This window comes from Mustela erminea, chromosome 2 (assembly GCF_009829155.1).
Source record: "Mustela erminea isolate mMusErm1 chromosome 2, mMusErm1.Pri, whole genome shotgun sequence".
Lineage (NCBI taxonomy): Eukaryota > Metazoa > Chordata > Mammalia > Carnivora > Mustelidae > Mustela > Mustela erminea.
Genome location: NC_045615.1, coordinates 161,061,568 through 161,089,102, shown reverse-complemented (window position 1 = coordinate 161,089,102; position 27,535 = coordinate 161,061,568). Strand labels below are relative to the sequence as shown.

At 40.9% G+C, this 27,535-nt stretch overlaps 1 protein-coding gene across 4 annotated transcripts in view; it reads right to left on the bottom strand.

Moving 5' to 3' along the window:
• FRAS1 (Fraser extracellular matrix complex subunit 1) overlaps positions 1–27,535 on the bottom strand; it is a 416,244-nt gene that overhangs the window by 249,323 nt on the left and 139,386 nt on the right. For all 4 annotated transcript variants that reach the window (XM_032334686.1, XM_032334684.1, XM_032334685.1 and 1 more), the window contains 2 exons: positions 15,806–15,913; positions 6,939–7,031 (listed from right to left, as the gene is read on the bottom strand). Coding sequence is in view for 3 of the 4 variants with exons in the window: in XM_032334684.1 (XP_032190575.1) it covers positions 6,939–7,031; positions 15,806–15,913 (201 nt within the window). In the remaining variant the exon portion in view is untranslated. The remainder of the gene's footprint in view (positions 1–6,938; positions 7,032–15,805; positions 15,914–27,535) is intronic.

Sequence of the window (27,535 nt, the reverse complement as noted above, 5' to 3'; positions counted from 1 at the left end):
ATTTTCTTAAATATTGGAAACTGCTATCCTCTGCCTCTACAAAATGTGGCCTACGATGATGGCTGATTCAGCCCATATCATATATAAATTTCTATTAAAAAATCACACATTCCTAGTGCTCAATCACCAAAATACAATCTGGGGATTACAACTGTGTGACTGAGAAGCAAAGAAAATGAATGTCCTCTTGCTTCTCCTCAAGCGTCTTCCAGAGTAGTGATTCATCTCTTTCAAACACAAAAGGACTCTGTCTCACCCACACAAGTCAGTACCCCCTTTATTCTGCAAATTACAGCCGGCTGCAAGCACGCCGTGTCTGGCATTTTGGAATTACTCATAACCTGTACTATGATTATGATGAGGGAGTAATAGGTAGTCACAGTTACCCAGTTATTTGCTGCGTCCTCACCTCACTATCACGGAGATTACTTTCTTCTAGTCAGACTTCTTGGAGCACAAGAGAACAATAATACAAGTGTCCACGCAGTCAGAAGAACTGAGGGTCTCCTTGGAGACTCCCAGCTCTGCCCTCCCTGCCGTGGGAACTGTGAGCGAGTGACTTAACCTTTTTTTTTTTTTTTTAAGTGTTATAATATTCTCAAGCTTTATTTTATTTTATTTATTTTCAGCGTAGCAGTATTCATTGTTTCTGCACCACACCCAGTGCTCCATGCAATCCGTGCCCTCTATAATACCCACCACCTGGTACCCCGACCTCCCACCCCCCGCCCCTTCAAACCCTTCAGATTGTTTTTCAGAGTCCGTAGTCTCTCATGGTTCACCTCCCCTTCCAATTTCCCCCAACTCCCTTCTCCTCTCCATCTCCCCATGTCCTCCATGTTATTCCTTATGCTCCACAAATAAGTGAAACCATATGATAATTGACTCTCTCTGCTTGACTTATTTCACTCAGCATCATCTCTTCCAGTCCCGTCCATGTTGCTACAAAAGTTGGGTATTCATCCTTTCTGACGGAGGCATCATACTCCATAGTGTATATGGACCACATCTTCCTTATCCATTCGTCTGTTGAAGGGCATCTTGGTTCTTTCCACAGTTGGGCGACCGTGGCCATTGCTGCTATAAACATTGGGGTACAGATGGCCCTTCTTTTCACTACATCTGTATCTTTGGGGTAAATACCCAGGAGTGCAATGGAAGGGTCATAGGGAAGCTCTGTTTTTAGTTTCTTGAGGAATCTCCACACTGTTCTCCAAAGTGGCTGCACCTACTTGCATTGACTTAACCTTTCTAAATCTCAGCTTCCTGGTGTGAAAAACTGAAATGGTAATGACAGTACCCCCTTCGCTGGGTTATTAAAAGGATTAAATGAGGTCGTTTGTTAAAGAGCAAGCAAGGGGCAGAGGTGGGCGGCAGGTAGAGGGTGCTCAATCCTCTCTCCTCTTTCCACTGCATTGAGTTCATGGCCTTCCTCCTCCTTTTCACACCTCTGTGCCAGTTGTAACTGTAGAAATGGACATAATATCAAGGCCAAGTCCTCTAGCATCAATTTTTACTTTCACTAAATTAAATACAAAATTCCAAATTTAGTACAGCATATAAATGGGCAAGCCCACAACTTGCTAATAATATATTGGCTAATAGAAGATAGGGAGCAATTGACCTTTATACTTTGAAAAGCCTAAGCATAAAATCAAAGAAAGAAACTATAAGAGAAAACTTGATAGTTTCCTATGATTTAATGAGTTAAAATTTAAAAATTCTGTCAAAAATACATTTTACATAAAATTAGAGGCAAATGGCCAAACGATACAAATTGCAAATTGTATTAATGAGAATGAAACTATTATGCAAAAGCATTTATAAGCAATAAGAAAAAACCCAATGGAAAAAAATAAGCTTATAGATTATTTAACATTATTAATTGCAAAGAAATATTAGTTAAAGTAAAACTGGGTAATACTTTTTAATGTCAGATATAGGGAAATTTTTAAAATTCATAGTAGTGCTGGTGAAGCTACAGTGGGGTGGGATTTTCTCCTGGAGAAGCATCTGGAACGCTCAGCCACGTGGGGCTTGCCCAAGGTCAGCATCCTTGAGAAGAGGTCGCACTACCTGCGTCACTCCCACTGTATCTCTCATCAGACACAGACAACTTAAAATTGAATTTTAGTGACCACAGATGACATAGCCCCAATACTCAAAATCTTTAGCTGCTTTGGCCTACTAAATTCACTTTTAAAAAGTTATCTGAAGAAAATGATCAATGATAACACACAAAATAAGTTTAAATAAAAGGAATTTCATCTCATTGTTCTTTATAGCAAAATTGGAAATATTTTCATGAAAATTAGAAGCTACTAAATACCTAATAATAAGAGCTCATGTTCTCCAACGGTATGCCAGGGAACCATTCACAATGTTAAATTAGAAAGTGAGACATAAACTGTACACGCAGCATCACTACAATTATGTCAGAACATAGATCTCTACCCATCTATCCATCTCCACTGCGGCCCCTTCTCCAAAAAACTGAGGAAACAGTAAGAATAAATGTCAAAGTTTGGAAATTACCAGTGATTTTTTTTCTGCTTGTACACTTTTTAATTTTTTGAATTTTCACCATAAGCATATTTTTACTTTGGTTACCAGAAAGCAAATTACTGTTAAAAATATCAAATAAATCATTTATATGTCTTAAATAAAGTAAAACATGAAGGCTGCCTATAAAATAACTTGAAGTGAACTTCTCTATTCTATTTAGTACAAGTTAGGAGGTTGCTTCTAAGCATCTCGACATTTCACTTCATTAAAACAAGAGCTTGTTCTCTTGCTACTCAGAAACACTAACAGTTGTTTCTTAAGCATTTGCAGTCACACCACCTTTCAGACAGAGACCACAAAAATTAATTACAATAACAACCTGTCAATCACCCAAATTTTTTCATCTGTAAAATGAGAGGGCTGTGTGGGTTTTCTCTTTGGTCTCTTCAAGCTAATGATGTGAATCTATTATGTAACTCAAGAGACATAAAATGAGGCAGGAGATTTCTCCTTCACAATAAGCTTGAAAATTATGGAAATAACAATGAACACTGGGTAGGGAGTCTCCAATGCTTGATGTCAAAGCCACAGAAGAAGATCAGATGACGGTCCAAAGCACACAGAGTGATGGAAACAATTTGCTCTCTTTTGGGAAAAAGTCATGTAAGTCCCCGCTGACGCCGCTCTCAGCAGAGGACGACTAGAGATTAAGGGGTAGTGGATTTGGCACAAGTTGATCTCTATCTATCTATCTGATCGATCTATCTATATAAAATTTTAATATAGTAATAACCGAATATATAATATATATACAATCTCCTAGAGTTCTCTACACCTATTGACAAAAGCTTTCTTTTTTATAAACACTGTAGCAGCGAAGAGAGCTTCGTAAAGTCAAGGAATAACAGACACACAAAGTAGCGCTCCCAGACCTGGTTTTGGCTGCGTCATCTTAACCTCATTAATACCTTCAGAAAAGACGAGATTTTGACATGGGACAAAAGCGCATTCTGCAGACAACATCTGCCATGTATTCTCCTGCGCAGCCAGCGAAGAAGTCGGCCTGGCTGTTGACATGAGTCCAAAGGAACGATAAGGTCATAAAGTATTTGCCTGGCTTGCTGACAGAACAATAAAATAATTTTTCTTCATATAATTTGTTCCTGTTATGAAGTTATAGACCCAGAATACTAACTACCTGGGAATGTTCTGTGCATATTATAATTACATCCTCCGCGTTGAAGAGAACGAGGCTGTGGAATTCGATATTCATTTCCTCCTTCACACACATAAATCCGGGCTCCTTTTCGCCTCCCACACAGGCAGAGCGAGCTGACCTCTCCGTGCTCCTGTGTCCCGTCGGATACGGGCACCAGGGCATCTCCACCTGTCGCTTTCTTTTTCAGGGAATCTTCCAGCACTATCTTCTCAGACCTGACATTATCTGGCGACGGGATTAAATTACCAAAGAGGGAAAGAAAGGGGGTGGATGGTCCTGTTCCCTCCCTTCCACAAGCTAATTTGTGGGGAGAAGAATAGGGAAAAGCTCTCCAGCACTCTTTCAGGAAAACATATTTCAGGCTGGTCTCCCTGAATGGTTGGCAAGGCTGGGCAGCGATCCAAACAGTAATTTGAAGGGAGAGCTTTGAGGAGGTCATGGAGGAAGTAGTCCCCTAAATGGTGGTTGTAATAAGCCCATGTAAGGCTCTCAAATAACCAGGAGTCGGCCAAAAGCCTCAAGCATTTTCCCCACTCCAGGGGAGGTGTTGGGACTTGTCAAGACTTGTTAGAAGGCCGGTTGTGTAAGATGCTGTGGACCCTGCAAGCCAAGGCAGCCCTCTGGTGAGGCGACGCCGAGTCATTGAAACGGCCCCGTGCTGGACTCAGCCTTGACTTTCCCTTGCTTCGACCCTGTTCTCTGGAGACAGTCTCACCTCAACTAATTCCCCCCCTCCTCACCACACTCACTCTATGCTAAGGCCTCTTGTAAAGCCCCGTCTTTGGGGAAAGGTTTCACCTTGGATCACCAATGTGAAGTTCTTAAAACACCAGGCTGTTCTGTAGCTACAGGGAGAGGGTCTCCATGGCCTGCCCTATGGAGGAGGCAAGCCAGAGGCTAAAGACCAGATGACTGCGGTTCAGGGAGAGAGGAAAAGTGCTCTGGATGGCTTCCCAACGAGCTGAAAGGGGCAAAAAAGAAAACCCACACAAAAAAAAAAAAAAAAAACACCCAAAAAAACCCAAAACAAACTCTCCAAGACTCAGGGAAAACCCTAGTGATAGAAGAGACAAGGTGAGATTCAGAGCAAACCCAGAAAAGTATTTAAACCAGGCAAGAAAATAAGTAAGAAGACTTTGGAAAGACTCTAGGGGAAGCGACAAAAGTAAGAGAGGAAGGAAGGGCAGGAAGATGAGAAACGCGATGATTTTGACTTTACTAAGACTAAAATTAGATGAGTTTTTGTCTTGACTTAAAAAAAAAAAATCATTCTTCTATCTTTATTTGAAGAAGTAGACCACTAGAGAATTTTTCCTTCAGAATATAGTTCCTGAAATTCAGCCTTTTCTCACTTACATCAAGTCCCAGAAATACACCATTTTCTGAGGAGAACATTTTGAAAGTTGCATATGGGTAACCGACACATGGCTATGTTCTCACCCAGCTTACAGCTTTCCATGTGATGATGTCTTACAGCAGAATGGGGCGGGAGGAGGTGGGGAAAAGAAACTCTTCCAGAAAAAGCTGGATACCAAGCAGATTTCATTTCTTAACTAATCCCCCAGAAGACCTGTGGTCCTAGAACTATCCCGCTACATAGGTCGTTGGTCAGGTCAATGACCGACATGCCGTTGGAACAAGGATAGAGATAAGCTGGAGAAGGCATTTGCTTGCCGTGTGGGTCCTCCAGTGACTGGTGTTTACTGACCACCTCCTCCAGGAAAAGTGCAGTGCTAAGCGCCTGGTGAGGCGAGAGGCAAGATCACTGCAAAGAGGCAGAAAATACTGTCCGTGTTCTCAAGCGCCTTAAGCCAAGATAAGAAGATGGCACATGTGCACAAATACGACACAAGAGAACAAATGATGAATGGCACTAGAGTGCAAAGATTGATTGAATTTGGATTTTCCATGTCCCTCGTATTCCATTTATTTCAGATGTCTGATTGTCCCTTGACCTTATTTTGGATCCTGTGAACTCCTTTATCTGAGAGACGCAGCTCGGTGCCTTTGACTTTAAACCACATCCCTATTCAGATCCTTATGGCCTGGCATCACTGCTGCCGTCCGTGTGCTCGACAGCACTTACCACCCACAGAGGATCCTCTTCCGTGGCACGTGCGGTGCACACCACTCTTCATGACACAGACGGCGCTGCGCGGCAAAGGGTGAAACGTGGGCTGAAGACGTTCCCAGCATACATCCTGCCTGGGATCTATCTGTCAGCAACACATTGTGCAGGACTGAAAGAGTGGCTTCCTCAGGTAATCGGGAGACAGTGGCTCAAGGGAGATGATCCTGTCCCACGGGGAAAGTACACTAGGCTCACCGAGTTTTAGGGACACTCACTGAATAGCAGCCTAGAGTGGGTATATCCAACCCCGTTAACCTGGATGGGCAGGGGCACTAACCTGGGGAGAGTTTTGTATCAGGTGGAAGATGAGGACTAAAGCAAAGAGCCTCTTCGCACCACATGCACCGCACTCAACTTCACCAGCTGCCTCTGGGTAACACTGAGGCGTGAGCAGAGATGAACTGTGCCCATTCCGTTTTCATAGTTCCTGCTACAAACGCTACCATGGTACTTTTTAATTGGTTCTTCACATCTGTAAATAAGTTCTAAAGGGTCTGGAATGAGAAAGTATAATCAAGAAACTTTAGGACTGATTTCTAGTACTGTGGTTCTAACTGGGTAGATGAGCATTTGGCCTCTTAGGGGACATTGGGCCATGCCTACGGACATTTCTGGCTATTAGGCCAAGTTATACCACTTATTAGTAATATGACACTGGGTGAGTACCTTAAGCTCTCTTCAAGTCAACGCTTTTATCTTTGATACAGGAGTAATAATATCTGCTCTATCCACTCGGGGTTGTCAGTAACTATCGAATGAAAAAAAACATGTGGTACACACAGACAAGGTGGTGCCTAATTATTCAGCATCACGACTTCTTCAACATCAGCATTCTCAAACTACTCTTTGTACAGACACAAATTCAATCTACAAATATTTACGTAGGACCTATGGAATAAGTAGAACTGTTTAAACCTTATTCAAGAAACCCAAATGCCCATAGAAAGTCAAATGACTTTCAGGTCCTCTGTGGCCCAGACAAAAAAAAAAAAAAGAAGAAGAAGAAGAAGTGCCGCATTCAGCTTTCTCTTTAGCCCAATGACCCAAAGGCACAGAATCAACGCCAGGTCAGAATACACTTACCGCGTAGATCTTCTCTTCATGGCGGCAAGATCCAGGAGTCCTCAGCACGCACTCAGGGCAGCACTGGCCGGCCGCTATTTGAAGCACTTCTCCCTGAGCATTTAAAAACAGCTCAGAGTAAGATGGCGGCGGCAAACACACCCACGATGGCTCTCCGGACCCCAAGTCATCTCAGATTCACTACGTTTCATGCGTTTCCACGTGACAAGAGACAGGGTAAACCAAATAAATTGACAAAAAGATTCTCTCTCTCAAGCTTTTCTCAGAGTCAAAATGAACCCTTTTGTGAAAGTAATTTCCTTGAAAATTGTCTACACCTTTCCACATACAATAAGGTAGGGAATGTTGTTCACTAGCAATGCTCCTTCTGAGTGCCACACAAGAAAAGAAATTAGGGTAAGGAGAAGGGCTGTGTCTCCCTGAAGGGGTTGTTTCCCTCTGCTGAGAAGACGTGGGGCCAGGGGGTGGGGGGATGGGGTGGCCGGAGAGCTGGCAGGTGCTCTAGCTGTCCTAGGAAGGTCTGATGCACCCGGCAGGCAGGGAGCTCAAGTTCTGATGTTTGCTTTTACTAGACAGAGTAGCAAGGCACATGGGGCAGGGGACTGAAGGACAAAGCTAGGAGAGGAAACAGCATTGTTGTGGGGTATCACATGTACTGTGGGGAGCCGGGTAGAATTCCTGGGCTCCAATAAAGATCTACATTGTTTTTCAAGCCTTCTGTAATTCCAATAGTGTTTCCTATCAAGATGTGATACTATCAAGGGAATGGGCTACCACATGATACCCCAGGATTTATTGGGAAGCTGTCAGGTTAACCAGCCATCCATTGGCCACCGTGAATAATCCGTCTGTCCTTGCGTTATTAAAACTGTGGGTCAGAGAGCATACGTTTCGCTTTGGGGCCCAGTGATCCTCTGACTCATCTTGCTTGCTCCTCTTAGGTATCTCGGTATTCATTTCCACAAGTCTTGAAGATGTGACAGAACGGGCAATGAATAATTTAGACCAAAAATAGTAAGAGAACCTGCACGAACCAGGGATTCATGATTTATCCACAGAATAAAAGTCTACAAAGAGTTCACCCAGTAGAATGAAAAATGTGTGTGTGTGTGTGTGTGTGTGTGTGTGTGTGTGTGTTCATGTTTTGGAGCTGCTTCCGTTTAAAAAAATTGTATCCACGAGAGCGTTCTAATTTTATATAACTACATTCATAAGAGTGGGTGAGAAACAGGACTAAGATTTTACCACTGTTCACCCACTAAACAGATAAATAGAATTCTATGTAGCAATAGTGATCACCAAATTTCAAGCAAACTTCTAATTTGCTTGATAAAAGATAAAATATACAATATGGGGTTTTATAAAGTTGTTTATACTACGGAACATTAATGACTTTTCAGAAAATTGCCCTCTGAACTCAAGAGGAAACTAGACTTCCCTGATTTTCACTAAGACAGTAAAATGTAGAAACTACATCAGCATCATTTCCATTAAGAATTTCACAAAGAAAATGAGATCACCAAGCTGTTTGTATTCTACCCTGGAAGCAGGGAGCAAGGGAGAAAGGCATGGAGAATGGGAGATTTCAAGAAATAGTTTAAGCACCCAAATTAGGTTTGTTTTCTACAAAGCTGATTTTCAGATTTGGCCCCCAATATTCGTTTCATAAATGTGATACTCTTTATTTGTGACTGGCAGTGGAAGGGTCCTCAACTTGAGTCTAACTATTGAACTTGTGGTCGTACATCAAAGAGGTGATTGGGCACACTACTGGGTATTTAACCTGAAGATACAAACATAGTGATCCAAAGGGGCATGTGCACCTGAATGTTTATAGCAGCAATGTCCACAATAGCCAAACTATGGAAAGAACCTAGATGTCCAACAACAGATGAATGGATAAAGAAGATGTGGTATATGTGCACAATGGAATACTATGCAGCCATCAAAAAACCCGGTATCTTGCCATTTGTGATGACGTGGACGGAACTGGAGGGTATTATGCTAAGCAAAGTTAGTCAATCACAGAAAGACAATTATCATATGATCTCCCTGATATGAGGAATTTGAGAGGCAGGATGGGGAGTCGTGGGGGAAAGGAAGGGAAAAATGAAACAAGATGAGACCAGGGAGGGAGACAAAACATAAGATACTTTTAATCTCTCTGATATGAGGATTTTGAGAGGCAGGATGGGGAGTTGTGAGGTAAAAGGAGGGAAAAATTAAACAAGATGGAACCAGGGAGGGAGACAAACCATAAGATACTCTTAATCTCAGGAAATAACCTGAGGGTTGCTAGGTGCGGGGGTGGGGGGGTGGATATTATGGACATTGGAGAGGGTATGTGCTATGGTGAGTGCTGTGAAGTGTGCAAGACTGACAAATCACAGACCTGTACCCCTGAAACAAATAATACATTATATTTTAATTTAAAAAAACTAAAAAAAAAGAGGTGATTGGGGCTAAAGGAAGAACAAAGCATTTTGCATGTGGGAGCTTAGAGAAGGAGAGATCGAGTTCTTGCTCTCTAACCATGTGACCTTGCATAGCTTTGGAGCCATGGGCTACCTGGAACACATAAGCCTAGCCTTATTGGGGAATGGTGCGAAGTGACCATACGGGCAAGAAGAGATAGCAATGAAGACTGCTAAGCTGGCTGGGCAAGATTACTTGCCCAGGGTCTATAAAAACTAACAAAAAATAATTATGATGATCATTCAGTAAGCATAGCTAACACTTAACTGGGTACTTAGAGTAGCCAGGTACTCTTCGAAGTATATACATGTATACATGTATACGTACATATATTTGTGCATATGTATATATGTGTATAAATAAAAATATGTGTTATATATGTATTATACCTATACAGCTAATAAGAGTATTTACCTAATTAAGTTGTGAGAATTGTATTATGTGTAGCTTAACTGGGCAAGTAGTATTATTAGTTGCATTCAGATTTGCAGCTGAATCCCCACCACGTAATACAATGTTCCTTCACAAGGCATTGTCCTCTACACATATATATTTTCCAGAAATCCTGAAGAGAGGATTGGTCCCCACAGGACTGGGTTAAATAATCAAAGTTCTAAATACTTCTGTTTTTCTCACATTGTCTCTGTCTCAGTTCTATGCAGCTAGCTCTCTAGCTAGCTATTCTAGGTAGAAATAGGAATGGATATAGAATCTATGATATATGAATAGGATGCATAGAGAGATGACAGGTGGTAGATAGATACATAGATAGGAAGAAAGAAAGAAAGAAAGGAGGGAAGGAAGAAAGAAATATTAGAATTGCCATTGACAATACATTATTTCCGGTCAATCCATGAGTAAATCAAATTGTAAAAGGGCTTTTAAACATTTTTAAAAGATGGGAGTAACAAAAGTCATTAATTATAATAATAGGGTACCTGTGACTCATTAACCTGTGCCACAAACTAATATAAATATACCATAGCAGATCTGAATAACAACGCATGCTACTGAGAAACACAAAGGCAAACTTAAAAGCAATATGGTAGAGTAGAGGTTACACTGGGTTATGAGCTAGGGACTAAGGTTTTGTCATGGGTGTGCCACTTAGAAGCTCTTTGTTTCTAAGCGAGTAACTAAAACCCCAAAAGTCTGTTTCTTTGTCTAGAAAATGAGGATGTCTGACTAAATGAATTCCAAAGGCCTCTTGCAGTTCGAACGTTCTATGATCTTCTTCACTTAAAATAAAGAACCCAAGCACTCCGTGACCCACTCACATGATCTTTGAGTTGGAAGTTTCTTTTGGCTGGATCATCCAGTATAACCCTCTCATTTTACCCCTGAGGAACCTCCTTAGAGTTCACAGTCCATGAGTTCACAGTCTATGATAATGGCATTCTCATCACTATCATTCACGCATTTGCGGAACGCTCCTTCACACTCACTCCCTAAAGACCTGGGCCCTGGGTCTCAGTTTCTTTTCTACACAATGTCTAGACATAATTCTGGACAACTTCAATGTCTCTGAAAGTGACATTCTATCCTTGTACATTCTTAACCACCTCAGTTCACATCATCTTCTTCACTTCACTTGAGCTTCCCATGGTCATGGTCAACCTTGGGACCTACCTATACTCCAAATTATTCTATACCAGAAATCTTCAGCTCTCTAAATCTGAACCTTCTGGCCTTTAGCTCTCTCTCATCTTCACTCCTCTTCATACCACATCCTTCAGAAAGTTCCTTGAATACTCTTTTCCTTGCGGTCATTTAGCCAACTGGCCTCATTTTCCTATTCATGTTAGCCTTAATTCCCAATACTTCTTATGTATCTTTTCTTTCTTGCCATTAAAATGGCAAAATCCCAATCCTGGATCTATTCCACAATTTCTTTTCTTCCCTTACACTTGGCTAGGAAACATCCCTTAGAAAATCATTCCATCATGCAGCTTGATACCCTCACAGGTTCCTGATCTCCTGTTTTACCTCAACCTTAGTCAGTCCCTTTCTCTCCTCTGGGACAGCTCCTAACCTTCACTCTCTTCCAGTTCCCAGCCGAACCTCAAAGTCTTCACAAAGTAAGAATAGACACCTTTAGATACATACTACTTTAGTATCCTGTCCCTTTTCTTACTTACAAATTTAACTATTTCTGTATCTATCCATGGCTCCTTCTTTCCACTTTGAGAGAAGGGTTGTCCTCCCCACCCCGAGCTCTGAATCCCACATGCTCTGTTCCCTAAAAACCACTCCTTGTAATTCCTTCCTTCTGTCTCTGTCCAGCACTCTACCTACTCCACCTCCCATATCTGCAGCTTCTCTCTTTTCTGGGTCCTCCTCCTTTTTCTCCTAGTATGATCATGTCTCTTTTGTGCTAATATCAAAAACAAAGTCCTTTTTCTTTTTTTTCCAGGTACAACTTTTTGTTGTCGTTGGTTTTGTTTTCATTTTTAAATCAGTCTTGTTTGGTCATTTTACAAATATTGACTAAGCGTCATACACTGTGCTGTTTGATGGGCTGCAACAGTGAAGAAGACAAGGTTTTTGTTCTCCAGAAGCCAAGAGTCTGAAGGAGGAAGCAGACAAATAAATAGGCATTTGCAGTCTGGTCAAGGGCTATAATCAAGGTAAGCACAAAGCGCCATGGCTACACACAGGAGCACTCAATGGTTGGGGATGGGAGGTTCAAAGAAACTTCAGAGATGTACTGATGTTTGCCTAATGCCCTATTTCTCTCGTATTCTCAGCAAAGCTCCCTGAAAGAGCAGCCTTTGCTTGGCTTCCTCTCCCCACTTCCCATTCACTCCTCAAACTTCTACAATAGAAGATTTCTCTCCCACCGCTCCGGTGACGCCAGCTTCAGTGTGGCCTGTGATCAACACCATTGATACAAACGCCTTACGGAAACTCTCTACCCTCCTGGCTACCACAATACCTCTCTCTTCTCTGACCACTTCTTACCTCTTACCTCTCTGACCACATCTCTTCAATTTTCCTAAGTTCCCTCTCTTATGCTCACCTCCTTGTAAATGACAGTGTTCCCCAAATTGCATCCTTGATCTTACATTGTTTCTTGACAAAATCTCTTAAGATGAGCTCATTAATTCTAAAGGTTTATGCTACTGACTATATGCTAATAATACTCATATACTGATTCCAACCTTGCTTTCTCCTCTGAGCTTTTGATTTGTATATGGGGTGGCTGATCCACCTGGCTCCTCCAAGGACACTTTGAACGCAATGTTCCCTGAAATGAAACCATCATGTTCCTCCCAGATGGAATGCTTTTCTTCGTTATCCCATATTTCTAATAGCAGTTGGTGGCTCAGATAACCAAAGAGTGCTCACACCATAATTTGGGAATCATCTCTCCTTTTTCTCTCCCTCACTCTCCTGACTTCATCTGCTTCTGCTGATCTATCGCCTAAGTGTGCTTTAGCCCGCCCTTTCCTCTTGAGCCCAATGCCACGGGTGCTCTGACTTAGGTGTTTATCCCCTCATCCGGATTGTTCTCACGGCCTCTGAATTGATCCCTGCATTTCTAACATCATGCATTCTCTTAGAGAAACCAGAGGTCTTTCTGAAGGACACATTGGACACTCTACCCATATGCCTGAAATCTTCATTAGAAGTCTATCATCTTCAAAATAAAATCCCAAGCATGCAGCATAGTACAAGGCTTTCCATAACCTTGAACTTAACAGTTCTCTAGCCTCGTCTCTCATTTATTCACTCCGTCGGTCAAAAAAAGATTTACTGGGTACCTACCACGCTCAGGGGCTATTGTAGGTGCTGAGGATATACAGTAAATAAAATAGACAGTAAACAAGAGATATCAGTAAAATATACAGTATGTCTGATATTAGTTAGTGTCAAGAAGAAAAATAAAACACGGAGGAGGGATAGGAAATGTGCGGTGGCGTAGGGATTTACCATCTTACATAGACTGGTGTTTGGGCAAACTTTAAAGGAAGTAAAGGATCAAGCCACATATATTATCTGTATCTGGAGAAAAAGCCATTTTAGTGGGAAAGGCTGGGGGCAAAGGCTGGAACGGTGGGAGTGTGCCTGGCACCTCCAGGGAACACCAAGCAGACGTGGAGTCTGAAACAGAGTGAGCCAGGGAAAGAACAGGAGTTAATTACAAATTACAGAGGTGTAACAGCTCCGTAACAGGAGTTAATTACAAATTACAGAGGTGTAACAGCACCGTAACAGGACACTGTGAGTGATTACTCTGAGTGAGAAGCCATGGGAAGCCATCGGAGAGGTTTAAGAAGAGAACCAACATGGCCTGACTTCAATTTTAATAGGACCACCCTGACTGCTGTATCGAGATCACAATGGACAAGGCAAGTACAGGAAAAGTAAAACAAGTTAAAAGGCTACAGTGAGAATACGGACCAAAAAAATGATCACAGGTGGGACCAGACTGAAAAGCAGGGAAATTGCATTTGGGACCTGTGGTTTCATGAAGGAAGAGCTGGGTGTCTGCTAATGCACCGGATGTGGGACGTGGGACAGAGTCAGGGGTCGAGGACGATGCTGCGTGTTCTGGCCTGAGCAGCCGGGAGAAAGGGGTTGCCATTTACCAAGATGAGAAAAACTAGGAAACCAAAGGAGGAAGGGACAACATCACGTGCAGTATCCAACAAGGGCCAGAAACTTATCTTCTTGAAAGGGCCAGATAATAAATATTTTAGTCTTTGGGGGCCACGTTTGGTCTACATCGCAATTACACAACTTCATCCTTGTAGTGTAGAAGCAGCCACAGACAACACACAAACAAACAAGCCTGCCTGAGTTTCAATAAAACTTTATTTATGAACACTAAAACTTAATTTCCTACAATTTTGTATCATGAAATATTGTTCCATTTGTCTTTTCCTAACTTTTTAAAAACATAAAAACTATTCTTTATGCGTAGGTCATACGAAAACAAGTGGCAGGTCAGATCTGGTCTGCTGACCCCTGGAATAGAATACATTTAGTTTCTAGCAATACAATCAATATCTTTCTAACATTTAATGAAAGCCTTCTTTTTCTATTTTTTTTAAAGATTTTATTTATTTATTTGACAGAGAGAGACACAGCAAGAGAGGGAACACAAGCAGGGCGAGTGGGAGCAGGAGAAGCAGGCTCTCCGCTGAGCAGGGAGCCCGAGGCGGGGCTCGATCCCAGGACCCTGGGATTCTGACCTGAGCCTATGGCAGACCCTTAATGACTGAGCCACCCAGGCGCCCCAAGGCTTCTTATTCTCACATGATACCACAGTTATTTGCATGAAATGGAAGACGGCATGTCTTCATGGTCTTTATATGAGCAATTCAGATTCTGGCATGAATCATTCAGCAAGCTAAGTAGAGACATTTTAGGAGTATTTCCTCCATAAAATAGAAAGTCCCACAATATACAAGAAAATATTATTAAATTTACCAACATTGGATGTACACCTGGCTTCTCAGAAATACACCCATGAAGAAACTGAGGCCTACAACAAAAGGTATGCAGACCCTTCCTCGCTGTGATGTTAAGAACAGACAGAAACTTACCGGCACTAGACGGCATAACGTCTCAAGATTATTATGGGGGACGCAGGGAACTAAAAACATAAACTGTGATTGCGAAATTGATAGAACATTTTCTAAAGAAAATAATTTAGTCTTCTCCAGAAAGCTTCTAATGTTCCAACTTGAAGCTTAAGCTGTTTTTTAAATAGATTCACTTTAAAAAGAAAAGAGTCAGCAACTGGAAAAAATATTGTAGCAGAATTAGAGGTATAGTCAGAAAAACTGAAAATTTTTAAGAAACGGGAAAGGAGGAAAAATATCCCTCCTATGCTTGGCCGACCAGGAGCTTTCTGGAGTCAAAGCCTCTCCCGTGTTCCGAGGGAGCTCCACCACCCGGCAGGAACACACTCAGTGGCAGAACAAAAAATGGCTTTAGAAAATTATCTTCAAGCAGTCAATGCTGACTCTCAATCCATTCAGTGCTTGTAAATGTCGTGGTGCGTATCTGTGGCTTTAGCATCTGTCAGCCCCGGGAAACCTCTGGGCAGCAGTTTATTAACTGCATAATTGTGGTTAAGTTGCTTGAAATCTCTAGGCTTCATTTCCTCCTCTATAAAGTGGGGAGAAAGATTCCTACCCCCACATATTAAGTGGGGTAACATCTGTAAAACTAACTGAGTGCCCAGTCCAGAGTAAATTCTCAATAAGTAGAAATTAAGATATTCTTAAATGTGATGTGTTAAAATTCTCTCCTGCATTTCATAAGGCTTCCAATTAGAGATTGGGATACGTGTCAGAACCAGATGACTGAAAAAAAACTAAAAAAACCATAACCTGCTCTGACTTTACCATGACATTTGGGATATAATTAGGATGCCATACCTTCTCAAAGGCACACCGAGGGTTTCTGCAAACAGCGGGTTTGCAGATAACGATGTTGCCATGGCAACGGCAGTTCTGGCAGGAATCAGGCTTCCAAGTTGTGGCGTCCTGCAAGGAAACACAGGCTCTGAGTTAAAAACTAATCAGTCAAGGGAGGAGGCCAGAGAAGCAGCCCCATCAACAGCCCCACCGTCTGAACAATTAAAAGGCAAAGGAAAGTCACAGGCAGACACAGGGCCTGCCGGACACTGATTAAGCCCCGCGAGGCAATAAAAGCTGTATAATCCATTCCACCACAGTCAGCCCACGTAGCCAAAAACAAGGGCATGCAGCAGAGAGCTGTCGATACCCAGAGTAAAATCCATCGATTGGCCTGAAACCTCAGGAGGACAGGTTGCTCCCTGACTTCAAGTTTCTCTGCTGTTAACTAAGCGAAACCATCGGAGCATGTTTAAAGGAAAACGACACTTGCACTAGCAGGAACCAACACCCTAAAAGCAGCATTTGCCATTAGTTAATACCAGCACCCTAGACCCTACCTTTTAGCCCTTGCACGCTGCCTACTGTCATGCTCGTAGAAACCAAGACTGGAGGAAGTAGTTGGGTGTTTTTAAGGCAGACCGACCCACGCACTGGGTGGCTGTGACCAGGCAGCTGTGTGCCACACATACAGGGGTACAAACGAGGCGTGCGTACGAGTTCCTTCCATCAGACTCACACGTTATCAGGGATCATGACCATGAAAGCCTTTCACTGGAACTTGGGTGAACTGGAACTCCCCCTCGAAAAAGCGGAAACCGAGTGTGACAGTTAATGTCACGTTGGCCGGGCTACGGTGCCTGGCTGTTCGGTCAAACACCGGCCTATCCACTGCCGTGAAGATAGTCTAGACGTGTAATTAACATTCACAATCAGCTGATTAAACTGCAGGAGATGCCCCTGGACGCCGTGAGGAGCCCCATCCAATCAGGTGGTGCTCTTTAAAGCAAAACTTGAGGTTTCTTGGAAAGGAAGGAATTCAGCCTCCAGATTATCATGTGGATGGGGACACCTGAGTGGCTCAGTGGGTTAAGCAGCTGCCTTCGGCTCAGGTCATGGTCCCAGCATCCTGGGATTGAGTCCCACATCGGGCTCCTTGCTCAGCAGGGAGTCTGCTTCTCCCTCTGCCTCTGCCTGCCTCTCTGTCTGTGCTCACTCTCTCTGACTAAAAAAAAAAAAAAAAAGACTATCGTGTGGAAATTCTGCCTAAGTTTCCAGGCTACCAGCCTCTCCTACAAATTTCAAAATCAGACTCACAAATGCAACTTTAACTCTTGCCTAGATTTCCAGACTGCTGGCCTGCCCGACAGATTTTGGACTTGCCAGTCCCCACAATTCCATGAGCCAATCCCTTAAAATAAATCACTTTATATATACATATATATAAAGATACCCATATGCCTCCTTTGGTTCTGTTTCTCTGGAGGACCATGCCTGGCACGCCAACACTAGGACAGACTTACACGGGTGTGCACCACATTCCCAAACATAAATGAAGTCATCTCTTCAGACTGAGAAATGTTACGAGTATAACCTCTTAGAGAATGTGCTTCAAACCCAAAGTTGCTTAAGAAATACCAAAGGTATCGAAAGCAAGATTCCATTCCCAGCAGCTAGTTCACAAAAACTCTGAGTCAAAGCAAATGATAAGTAGAACCTGTTTCGGAATACCTCTGAATGTCTTTCTTTCTTTCTTTGTTGTTCTGTAACACATTCCTCCAAAATTGGCAATACCGTGCCAACTCCAGTCTCCTCTTAAGCAGAAGCGTGATGACAAGTAGGGGAAGAGAAACAAATTTCCTCCCAAGCACGAGGTAATATATGTTCCCCGCTGATTTCAAGAGCACAGTATCAGTTCCAGGATACAGATTAAATAAAAATGACAACTTCACGAAGCCAGCGGCTACCATTTATTGATTACTATCTCATGCTGACTTACGCATGACTCTTGGAGCAGGAAACACTGACAGAGGAGGCATCTGTGGTACTAGAGGAGGGTGGCCTAGGCCGCTTTCCTGAGCTCTGCCATGACTCTAGAGGGCCAGGGCCTAGCGGAGACGGAAGTACCTGCACATCGGTTCTCCGCAAGGCACTTACATGCGTGACGGCTCTGTGGAGCTGGCACCTTTGTTAGGACTATTCCCATTTTACAGATGAGAAAACAAGATGCAGGAGGTCAAGCAATTTGCTCAAGCGCACAGAGCTGCTAAGAGACCTGAAGGGTCAAGTTTCCGGAGCCAGGCTGCCCAGGCTGGAATCCTGGAGTCACCACTCAGAAGGGTGAGTCCGTTACCAAGTTAAGGTTATCTGTGCTCTGGGTTTCTCACCTGTAAAGCAGGGATGATAAAGTACTTAACTCATAGGATTGTTGAAAAAGGCTCGACTGAGATGATGTATTTTAAAAGGTCTGAGCGGTGCCTGGAACTTATTAAAGGCCGATTAAGCTTTATTTAGTTTTAATCCAAATGTTTTTAAGATGTCACATTTAGCCAGCATCTCCTAAACATTTCCTTTTCTCCGCTGAAAACCGTTCCATAATTACCTGGCCTTCTCATCTTCCCACTGCAGCCCACACACGCAAAACGGTGAAATTACTATTAGGACTCTAACACTGGAAGGATTCAGGACATTGCAGCAGAAGGGAAGAATGAAGGCAGAGATTGCATTTTTAACACTCCTTAGGTAACCGGACGTCTCCGTCCGGCTGAGCCGACGCGGCGGGCATCCAAGGCTTCCTTTCATCTGGACACAGGAGGCCCTGCCCCTCCACACGGTCACTATGTCTCTCAGTTCAGTCGCCTCCACTCTCTCCACGCGTGGCATTCTTACACCAGGGGTCAACTCCTCTGCATGTCATTTATTTTCTCAACGACCCCACACTCCAAAACAGTCTATTACCCTTGTTAGCAGCTCTCAGTCACTGGACTTGGCTTACAGAGCTCTAAACATGATCTTCTAAAAACATGGAGTGATATTTTACTTTCACTCAAAGACATAAATTTTTCTTTATGTTAATTCAAAGTGAGGTTTATCTCAGTGAGGTTTATCTCACTTTGAATTAACCCAAGAAGTCTTCCTGAATTTGCTTATGTATTTGTCTTCCCGCCAGGCTATGACCGTGACTATGACTCTTTAAAGAAGGAGGTCTCGTTTTATGCCTCTCTGGGTGTGCCCTTCGTCGAGCACGGCTCCTGAGTGTTGGATGAATTAAGGAACAACCCTGAGAACTTGCTAACCCTCAAGAAAATATCCATCCAGGCAAAATGAGATATCCCAGTTAAGATGCAAGATCTTGATAAAAACAATGTCTAAGTGATAGCACCGCAAAACCCCCATAATGTTCAAGTATTACTTTACTGAAATCAAACCATGTTTGAAAAAAATTCTTCCCCATCTAGCCACTGGACTTGTCAAAAAGTTCCTTATATTGATGTCCTCATAGAGTAAGTAATTTATGGCTAATTTTAAATAAAATGAGCCCTTTACCAAGGCCTGGATAGATGGCCATATATTTTTCAGGTCTAAAACTTTACGAATCAATTTCTATGGTTCCATAAAATTGCTTTATGAAGGTGGGGATACTAGAGTTCCTCAATAGCTAAAACTTTGGATAAAGCCATAAAGTCCAAAGAAATAACATTGTAAAGCAAGTTTTACAGATCTTCTGTGTTACTATTGCAATTTCATTGCTTTATAATCCTCTCTTCCAACCTAATACACTTTGCAAAAGAAAGTCTTAAAATAGTTTCTCCCTAGAATACAGATTAAAGGATTAGATTATGACAAACCTAAAAAGCAATCAAAATATGATCTGTTAATACAGCTTTTAATATTTTAATAATACGTGAATCAAATGTTCTTAAAGATAATAAAGTATCTCCATCTTCAAAATCTTAAAGTAATAGCCAAGTAATTCAAGGAAAAAAAAACAATTTCACTTGGTTAAGTATTTATTGAACATTTGATTAATCCTAAAAATAAACAATGAATATATCTCTCACTCAAGTTTCTGGGGGGAAATTATTTACAGTATTCTATAATACCAGTAGATCACCTGTCAACATAAATTTTCTTCAATTTGAATGGTATAATAACACTCCTTCAATTATTGATTAATTCGTCTCATTTTAAATTCCCTTGGTTTCTTAGAACAGAAATGAGAAAAAAGAAATAAAGCTCACCCAAAACTGTGCTTCCAAGTTACAAAATAATACGTGGACTAAAATGTCATATTTATAATAAAAACATATTTATATACATGGAAACAAAGCATGGTATTACATAAACCAGTAAGTGAAAGACGGTCGTTCTCAGGTTTTTTCCTTTATCCTTATCCACAGCTCCTATTTTTTTTTCAGTAACAAAAATGTAACTTATATAATTTCTCATAGCATATTAAAATTTTCTAGAAAAGCTGGACCAGTATAATAGGCATGTATATTTATTCCCGTGTTCAATGAAACATATTTCTTTAAATGAATTGTTTTCACAAAAATCTCAGCTTCTCAAAACCATCCTTAGGAGACTCAGTGCTGAGATCATGGAGCTGATGAGAACCTCCCAGGTAGGGAGATGCAGGCCAGGACCCCTGGCTTCCCTGGGTGTGGGAGCAGCTATGGGCAGCTTGGGCATCAGGTCCCTGTAAACTTACATCCTAGAAGAACACTCTCCTTTTTTTTATTTGTTTTCCTAATTCTGATGGATCTTCTTGGCATCAAGGATTACTGATTCTTCTGTCCTTATGCTCACCCTTGGGTGACCCAAAGTTTCCTTGAGTCAAATGGGAGGACCCAGCTGAAGATTATGTGGTCACAGATCAGTTTAGGGGTAAATTTGGGGCTGACAAATGAGAGCTGTTGGAAGCTCCTTCAAGGAATGGGGTGCTAAAAGTTTCTCCAAGCACCTGGAACATGACTTGTGACTTAGAGCAAGCAAGGCTCCAAAGTAGGGATGCAGAATGCAGATAAGCTTCAGGCTAGGATTGCCACAGCTCGATGGCATCTGGTCATGCTTCTCTACTGCTCCGAAAGTTCAAGTGGCAACTGATTTCTCTCGCTGACTTCCTTATGTACCCTTTCTCACAAACCTTCTTTACTGGCTCTAGCTATACTGGTTTTCTTTGCTATTCCTGGAACTACCAAGTATGTTCCCAGCTCAGGGCCTTAAAATGGGGCATTCCCTCTGTTTGGGGTGCTCTTGCCCCAAACATCACCATGGCTTATTCCTTCATTTTATTCAAGTGGTTGTTCAAACACCACCTCTTCAGATAATATTTTGCATCTATTCCCTTACATGGTTTTCTTCCTAGGAGTCACCGCTTACCATGGTATTATACCATTGTTTCCTAACAGTCTTTCTCCTTCCCATTAGAGCATAGCCCTAAAAAAGCAGGAATTTTGTTTGTTTTGTTCACTGATGTGTCCCTAATGTCTAGAATAGTATTTGCACGTAGTAGATGGAACTTATTGTGACCTTTAAAAGTTACTTTTAAAATATAAGGTATAAGAACAACAACAAAAATGTGTCCGTTTTCGTGCTGACCATCGGTAAATGGAATCTGGGCTTTGGAGTTAAACTAGCACAGGGGAAGTAGCGTTGAAGCAAGCAACCTACCAAACTGACAACAGTGAGCCATTTATCTTCTTAAACCTTCATGCACTCAGTGAGATTTTTAAAAATTAATTGCGTTCCCTACTTGTCCTTCAAAGCAGGAAAGGGCCATGATATTCAAGTGGGTCTCATATCTTCATTTCTGGAGGTTTATTTTTCTGACAAGTCTGGTTTTCAGAAAAGATAATCTATAAAAAAGAGTTCTTTGACCCAGCTCCAGTTCAGGCACGGAAATAATGTTCTTGTTTGTCAAAGAACCATAAAGAAACAAATCAATAACTTTCATAAGGTTATTTTAGAGTTCAATTCTTTCCCCAAGTGCCTTTCCTCAGACAGCTTAGATAAACAATACCTTTTTCATTCAATCTCATTTTAAAGTTCATGTAAAGCTCCTCATCCGGCCTCAAATAAAAAAGAGCAGAGGATACTTATTGTTGAGAAAAGACAGGAGCCCTTACATTTACATTAAATTCTCTCCTTTCAGGAGGAGCAAATACAAGTTAATGCCAAATAAGAGAGAAAATGGCAGACCACTCCCAGTCTGAGACCAATTTCAAAAGCTCGCTCCATAGAAGGCTCCCTCCCCGAGTTTCTTGTTTTCCGTACCAAGGACTTAAGTAGTTTCCCATTTCAGCATCGTGGAGTGACTAGCTTGTACCTGATCTCCCCCTCCTGCTGGCTTAAAATGATAAACCCGAAGGCACCGACTAGAAGAATATCAGCTTGGATACAGAAACAACAGCATGAATCACAGATGAAAAGATAGCCACTTCACATAACTGAAAATGTCTTTGTTCAGCTGGCTGACAAGAGACGCTGAGAGCATGGCAAGTTAACAGCGAGTTCCTGCTCATACATCTCCGTGGGATGGTGTGGGAGCACAGTGGGGGCAGGGAAGGAAAGGGGACAAGCACTTCTGCAGGTCCCCAGTATACACGCCAGCCCACTGCTCCTCCCAGCATCTTGGGAGCAAAGCCTTATTTTATAAATGCATTCATAAAAGCACTCATTTTATAAACGAAGGAATAGGGTGTGGAAAGAGTAAAGGAACTGAGCAGATCTGGATTCAAACCCATCCTTTTCTTCCATGCCACACCACTGTCACCGGACATCGATGACAATGAATGACTTCTATTGTACAGCTGTCTTCCCAGGTCACATCATGGTCACTTCCACCCTCTCGCTTTACAGGCCAAGATGAGGACGTGAGGACAGTACCCCAAATTTCAGAGGAAAGGGCTGTGAGGTCAAGTGACTTACCTGCCTAAAATGTTCCCCATGCCTGCAAAGCACACTCTTACCTCCTTCATTTATTGAGGGGGGAAGCGCAGAGGGAGACAGAAAGAAAATCTTAAGCAGGCTCCATGCCCAGCACGGAGCCCAACACTGGGCTCAGTCTCACAACTCAGAGATCATGACCTGAGCCAATATCAAGAGTTGGACACTTAACCGACTGAGCTACTCAGGTGCCCTATACACCCTTACCCCTTTTAATCTAACTTCTACTTGTCCTCCAGGTCTCAGTTGAAATACCACTTCCTCAGGGAGGACCCGTATGCCTCCTTGACTAAGTCAGTATTTCCCTGACTCATGTCCCCAAAGCTCCACCACTTCCCCAATGCCAGACATCCGAGTTCTATTTTTCACAAAAAAGAAAAAGGAGAAAAACGTCACCTTCTGGATTCCAGACTCTTTGGCACATACAGATCTTTTATATTTCTTCCTAAAATATTCTGAGATATCATCTCCCCTCCTTTACAGATGAGGAAACCAAGGTTCATAGAGGTTAGGTAATATTACCAGAGCTTATAAGTGATAGTGCCTTTATTTGAACCAGGGTCCATTGGATTCTAAAGCTTTTGTTTTTCCAACCAACCTACTTCTGTACCCACAGCCTTGGTTTATGAACACCAGGTCACAGACTATACTAACTCAAGTAGCAATACCAATACGGTAGTGGGTAAACTTGGGTTCAAATACCAATTCAACTGCTCCCTAGCTGTGGAATCTTGAACAAATCTCTTGGTTTTTCTGAGTGTCCATTTCCTAACATATAAACTATGGATAAGATAGAACTCAACAGAGTTATAATAAAGATGAAATAAATTAGTATACTTATTAGCACGGTGATTGGTACATAGGAAGCACTCAATAAATGTTAGCTATGAGTTTGGTCACTTGCCACAACATTAACCAGTTGATAATGGTATTTTCTATGACTGAGGGAGTAGCTGTAGCATTTAGAGCTTTAGAAAATCCCTCCTGGAATCTCCAGTTTCCAAGGCAAGGGGGAGTTAACTTTCCCACAGCTTAAATGTTTTCAAGATATTCCACTAGACAGTGCTGTAGAAACTATACTCCTAGAAAAGCGTACCAAAAAAGAGAAAAGAAAGAAAGAAAAAGAATTTCTTCAAAATGTAGAATAAAATTAAATGCCCAGTGAATGTGCTTCACATTCCTAATTCTGAGACAATGGAAATATAGGCTTAGTTCTGAAGCTCTTCTATTTTTATATCCAGCCTTCCACTCATTCTAACATAATCCTGTTAGAGTAAAAGGGCAAGCTTAAGAGTACCCCAATGACAAAATAACCCTCATAAATTTCTAGAGATGTTACCCCCAGAAAAGAAGATCTATAATGAAGAAAAAGTCTGATTCATATTTCTACTTTAAGTAAGTCAGATACTAGGGAGACCCTACTATACCTTATAAGTTTGTAACTACATTTTTTCCTCTAAAAATTCTGCTCCCAAAACCTTCATGTCATATTCGTAAGGCAAATAGAGAAAAAGAAATATTCAAAATGTTTGCCCATGAAATTAATTATTGCTATACCATCATCTCTCACATTATGTCTTTTCTTGTTGGAAGGGGAGGTGAACCATTATCATTCTTTTAAAATTAGTTTGTTTTCCTTCCTCAATACCCAAGAGTAGACTATTTCTTTATATATAAGTACCTTTGTGCTCCCATAGTGACTAAAATATAGCAGGCACTTACAATGTTTTTGACTTATGTTTGGACAGATATTCCCAAATTTAGATAATCACTAGCTATTTTGTGATGTAATTGCTGAAAAGCCAAATATACAGACAACAGCACTTGTTGTCCCCTTGATGTCCAATAAAAGTGTTGTATGTGCAATGGCCATTCTCAATATGCTCCAAGATCTGCCTTCTAGACTTAAGTCTCAGTCAAGACATTTGCTCTGAAAGGACCCCTCTATTTCTGACTGAATGCTAGGCTCACCTGCCCGATGCTATCATGTTCCAGCATGCCAACACTGTACACCACTTGAAGTGCTCCTGCATGTCCTTAATCCCTAACACTTTTTTCCTGTAGCCAGGCTCTTGGCAGCTGGCCTAGTTAAATTGGCCATCCAGTAAATGGTTGAGAGCTGTTCTGACACTCACGTTCAACCAGGTAGTTGAATGTCTATTTTCAGTCCTGGCCAAGGCCCTGAGTCAAAGACTTCATTATAAGCAATGCAACCTCACTATTTTTGTGTAAAGCAGGCTCCTAAACAGGGCTATGCCTCCCTAGGAAGCATTTTGAGAATTTGTTTTGAAGACTGAGGGTTATGAGGTACTACTGGCATTTAACAGATAGGGACCATAAATTCTAGATTTCATGTCATGTAAAACATGAAGAAAAACTGTCTCACTTCCACATGACATTCAAACATCCTACTGAACATTCGTGTAAGTAAAAAATCTGCTTATAACTATCTGATATTTATCCTCACTCTGTTTTACATATAAACACAAAGAACTTACTGACTGGTAATAATACACTCTGAATCACCCAGAATTTTAATTATCATGTAACTCAAAGAAAGATTGTACCTTTTCTGTTTAGAAATTTATGAAAATAACAGAGGACAAAAAATATATTGGAAATTGAAAATTAACTATGAAAATTTATCAAATAACCAGGATCTCCAACCACAATTAATTTGAAATTCTAGAACAGAAAAATACAAACAAATGAGATTAATTTTGTTTAACTGCATACTGGACATAGCTTAAAAGAATACTGGTAGGTAAGAAGATACCAACAGAAAATATCCAAACTGAAGGACAAAAACCAAAAAGTACAGAAAACAGAAAAGAGCATGGGAGACAATGAAACATGTTTCAAGTTTTAACATATGGGCAACTGAGAAAAACACGACAGGAAAGGGGCAGAAATACATTTTTGAAAAAATAACAGCCAAGAACTTTCCAAGACAGAAGAAACACATTAAGCCACAGATTCAAGAAGTAATGACTGTCAAGCAGAATAAATATAAAGAAAATAATACCTAAACACATCAGAGTAAGACTATTGAAAACTAACAGTAAAGAATAAAATCTTTTTCTTTTCTCTATTCTTCCCTACCTTTCCAGCCCCTAGCAACCACCTTCTACTCTGCTTTATGAGTTTAATTTTTTGTTTTTTTTTAAGATTCCACCCATAAGTGGTATCATGTCATTTTTATCTTTCTCAGTCTGGTTTATTTCACTTATCATGATGCCCTCCAAGTTGATCTATATTGTCACAAATGATAGGATTTTCTTCTTTATAAAGGCTGAATAATATTGCCATATGTGTGCACCACATTTTCTTTATCTATCCATCCACTGACAGTCATTTAAGTTGTTTCCATACAGAAAAATCTTCAACTCTATAGAGGAGAGGAGAGTTATCATCAGAGAAGAACAATAAATCTGATAGTCAACCTATCCACAAAAAATGATGGATGTCAGAAAACAAAATCATTGAAGCGATAAATGAAAACAATCACTAAGTTAGAATTCTATACCCAGCAAGAATAGCCTTCAAAAATAATATTGAAATGAAGCTTTTAAATTAATAAAACTTATGAGAATTTTTCACCCATAGACCTGAACATTAAAAAAAAAACCAAAAAGTCAGAGAAGTTCTTCAGGCAAAAAGAAAATGATTGAAGATGGAAACACAGTAATGTAGGAAGGAATTGAGAGTAATGGGAAGGGCCAATGTTGGGTAAATCTAAAAAAATAACTGCACAAAACAAAAATAACATTTTGTGGGATTTAAAATATATGAAGATATAAACTGCATAATAAGACATAAGACAGCAAAGGGTTAAATAAAAAAATAAAGTGTTTCAAGGTCCTAGTCCTAGTTGGGAAGAGAGAAAATAATTAGCAGACATCATAATCCCTAGGATTATCACTAAAAGAAACAGTAAAACATGTATAACTAACAAGCTAAAAGATGGGGAAATGAATTTTGGATTGATTCAAAAGAAGAAAAGAGAGAAAAAAAGAAAGAACATTAAAACAAACAGAAAACAACAATAGTAAATATAAACAATAATAGTAAATATAAACAATAGTAAATATAAACCTTCAAGTATCAGTAATTACACTGAATGAAAATGTTAAGAGATAAAGATTGTTAGATCGGATTAAAAAAAAAAAGTGCAGTGGATCCAGTAACATTGAGAACCATTATTATAAAGTATCGATCAAATGTCTCAAAGCCCCAAGTTAGATATATGTATATAAAGACTGCCTCATTCAAAATGGAATTTCAGGGACCAAATCCTTCAACAATTCGAGTCACCAAGAATTTATAGAGGATTTGTCATTCTGCTAAGCAAGAAAATACAACCCTGTCCCTTACATATGCACTCGAACTTGAAATATAGTTGAAGAAATAAGACTTTTAAAACAAATAGGGAACAAAGGAAAAGAATAATTGGAAAGAGAACCAAGTACAAAAAAAGAGTACTGGATTCGGAGTTAGAACCTGCCTTCAGCAAGCTAGGCACACTAGACGCGTCATTTGCCAGGTCCTCAGATCCATCCTCTATAAAATTCAGAGGTTAGAGCACAGGGTCCCTAATCTGGAGATGAAGTCTGGAGTCATACATCTGGAAGTGGGAATCTAGCTCCCTGCCTAAATAGTTACAGAACCTTAAACAAGATAATTATCCTAATGGCCTTGGTTTACTTTTACATAAAAAGAATAAAGATAATAAAATATCTTTATAGAGGAATATTAGGAGGATAAATTAGGTAACACATTTTCAGTTCCTCAGCACAGTGCCCG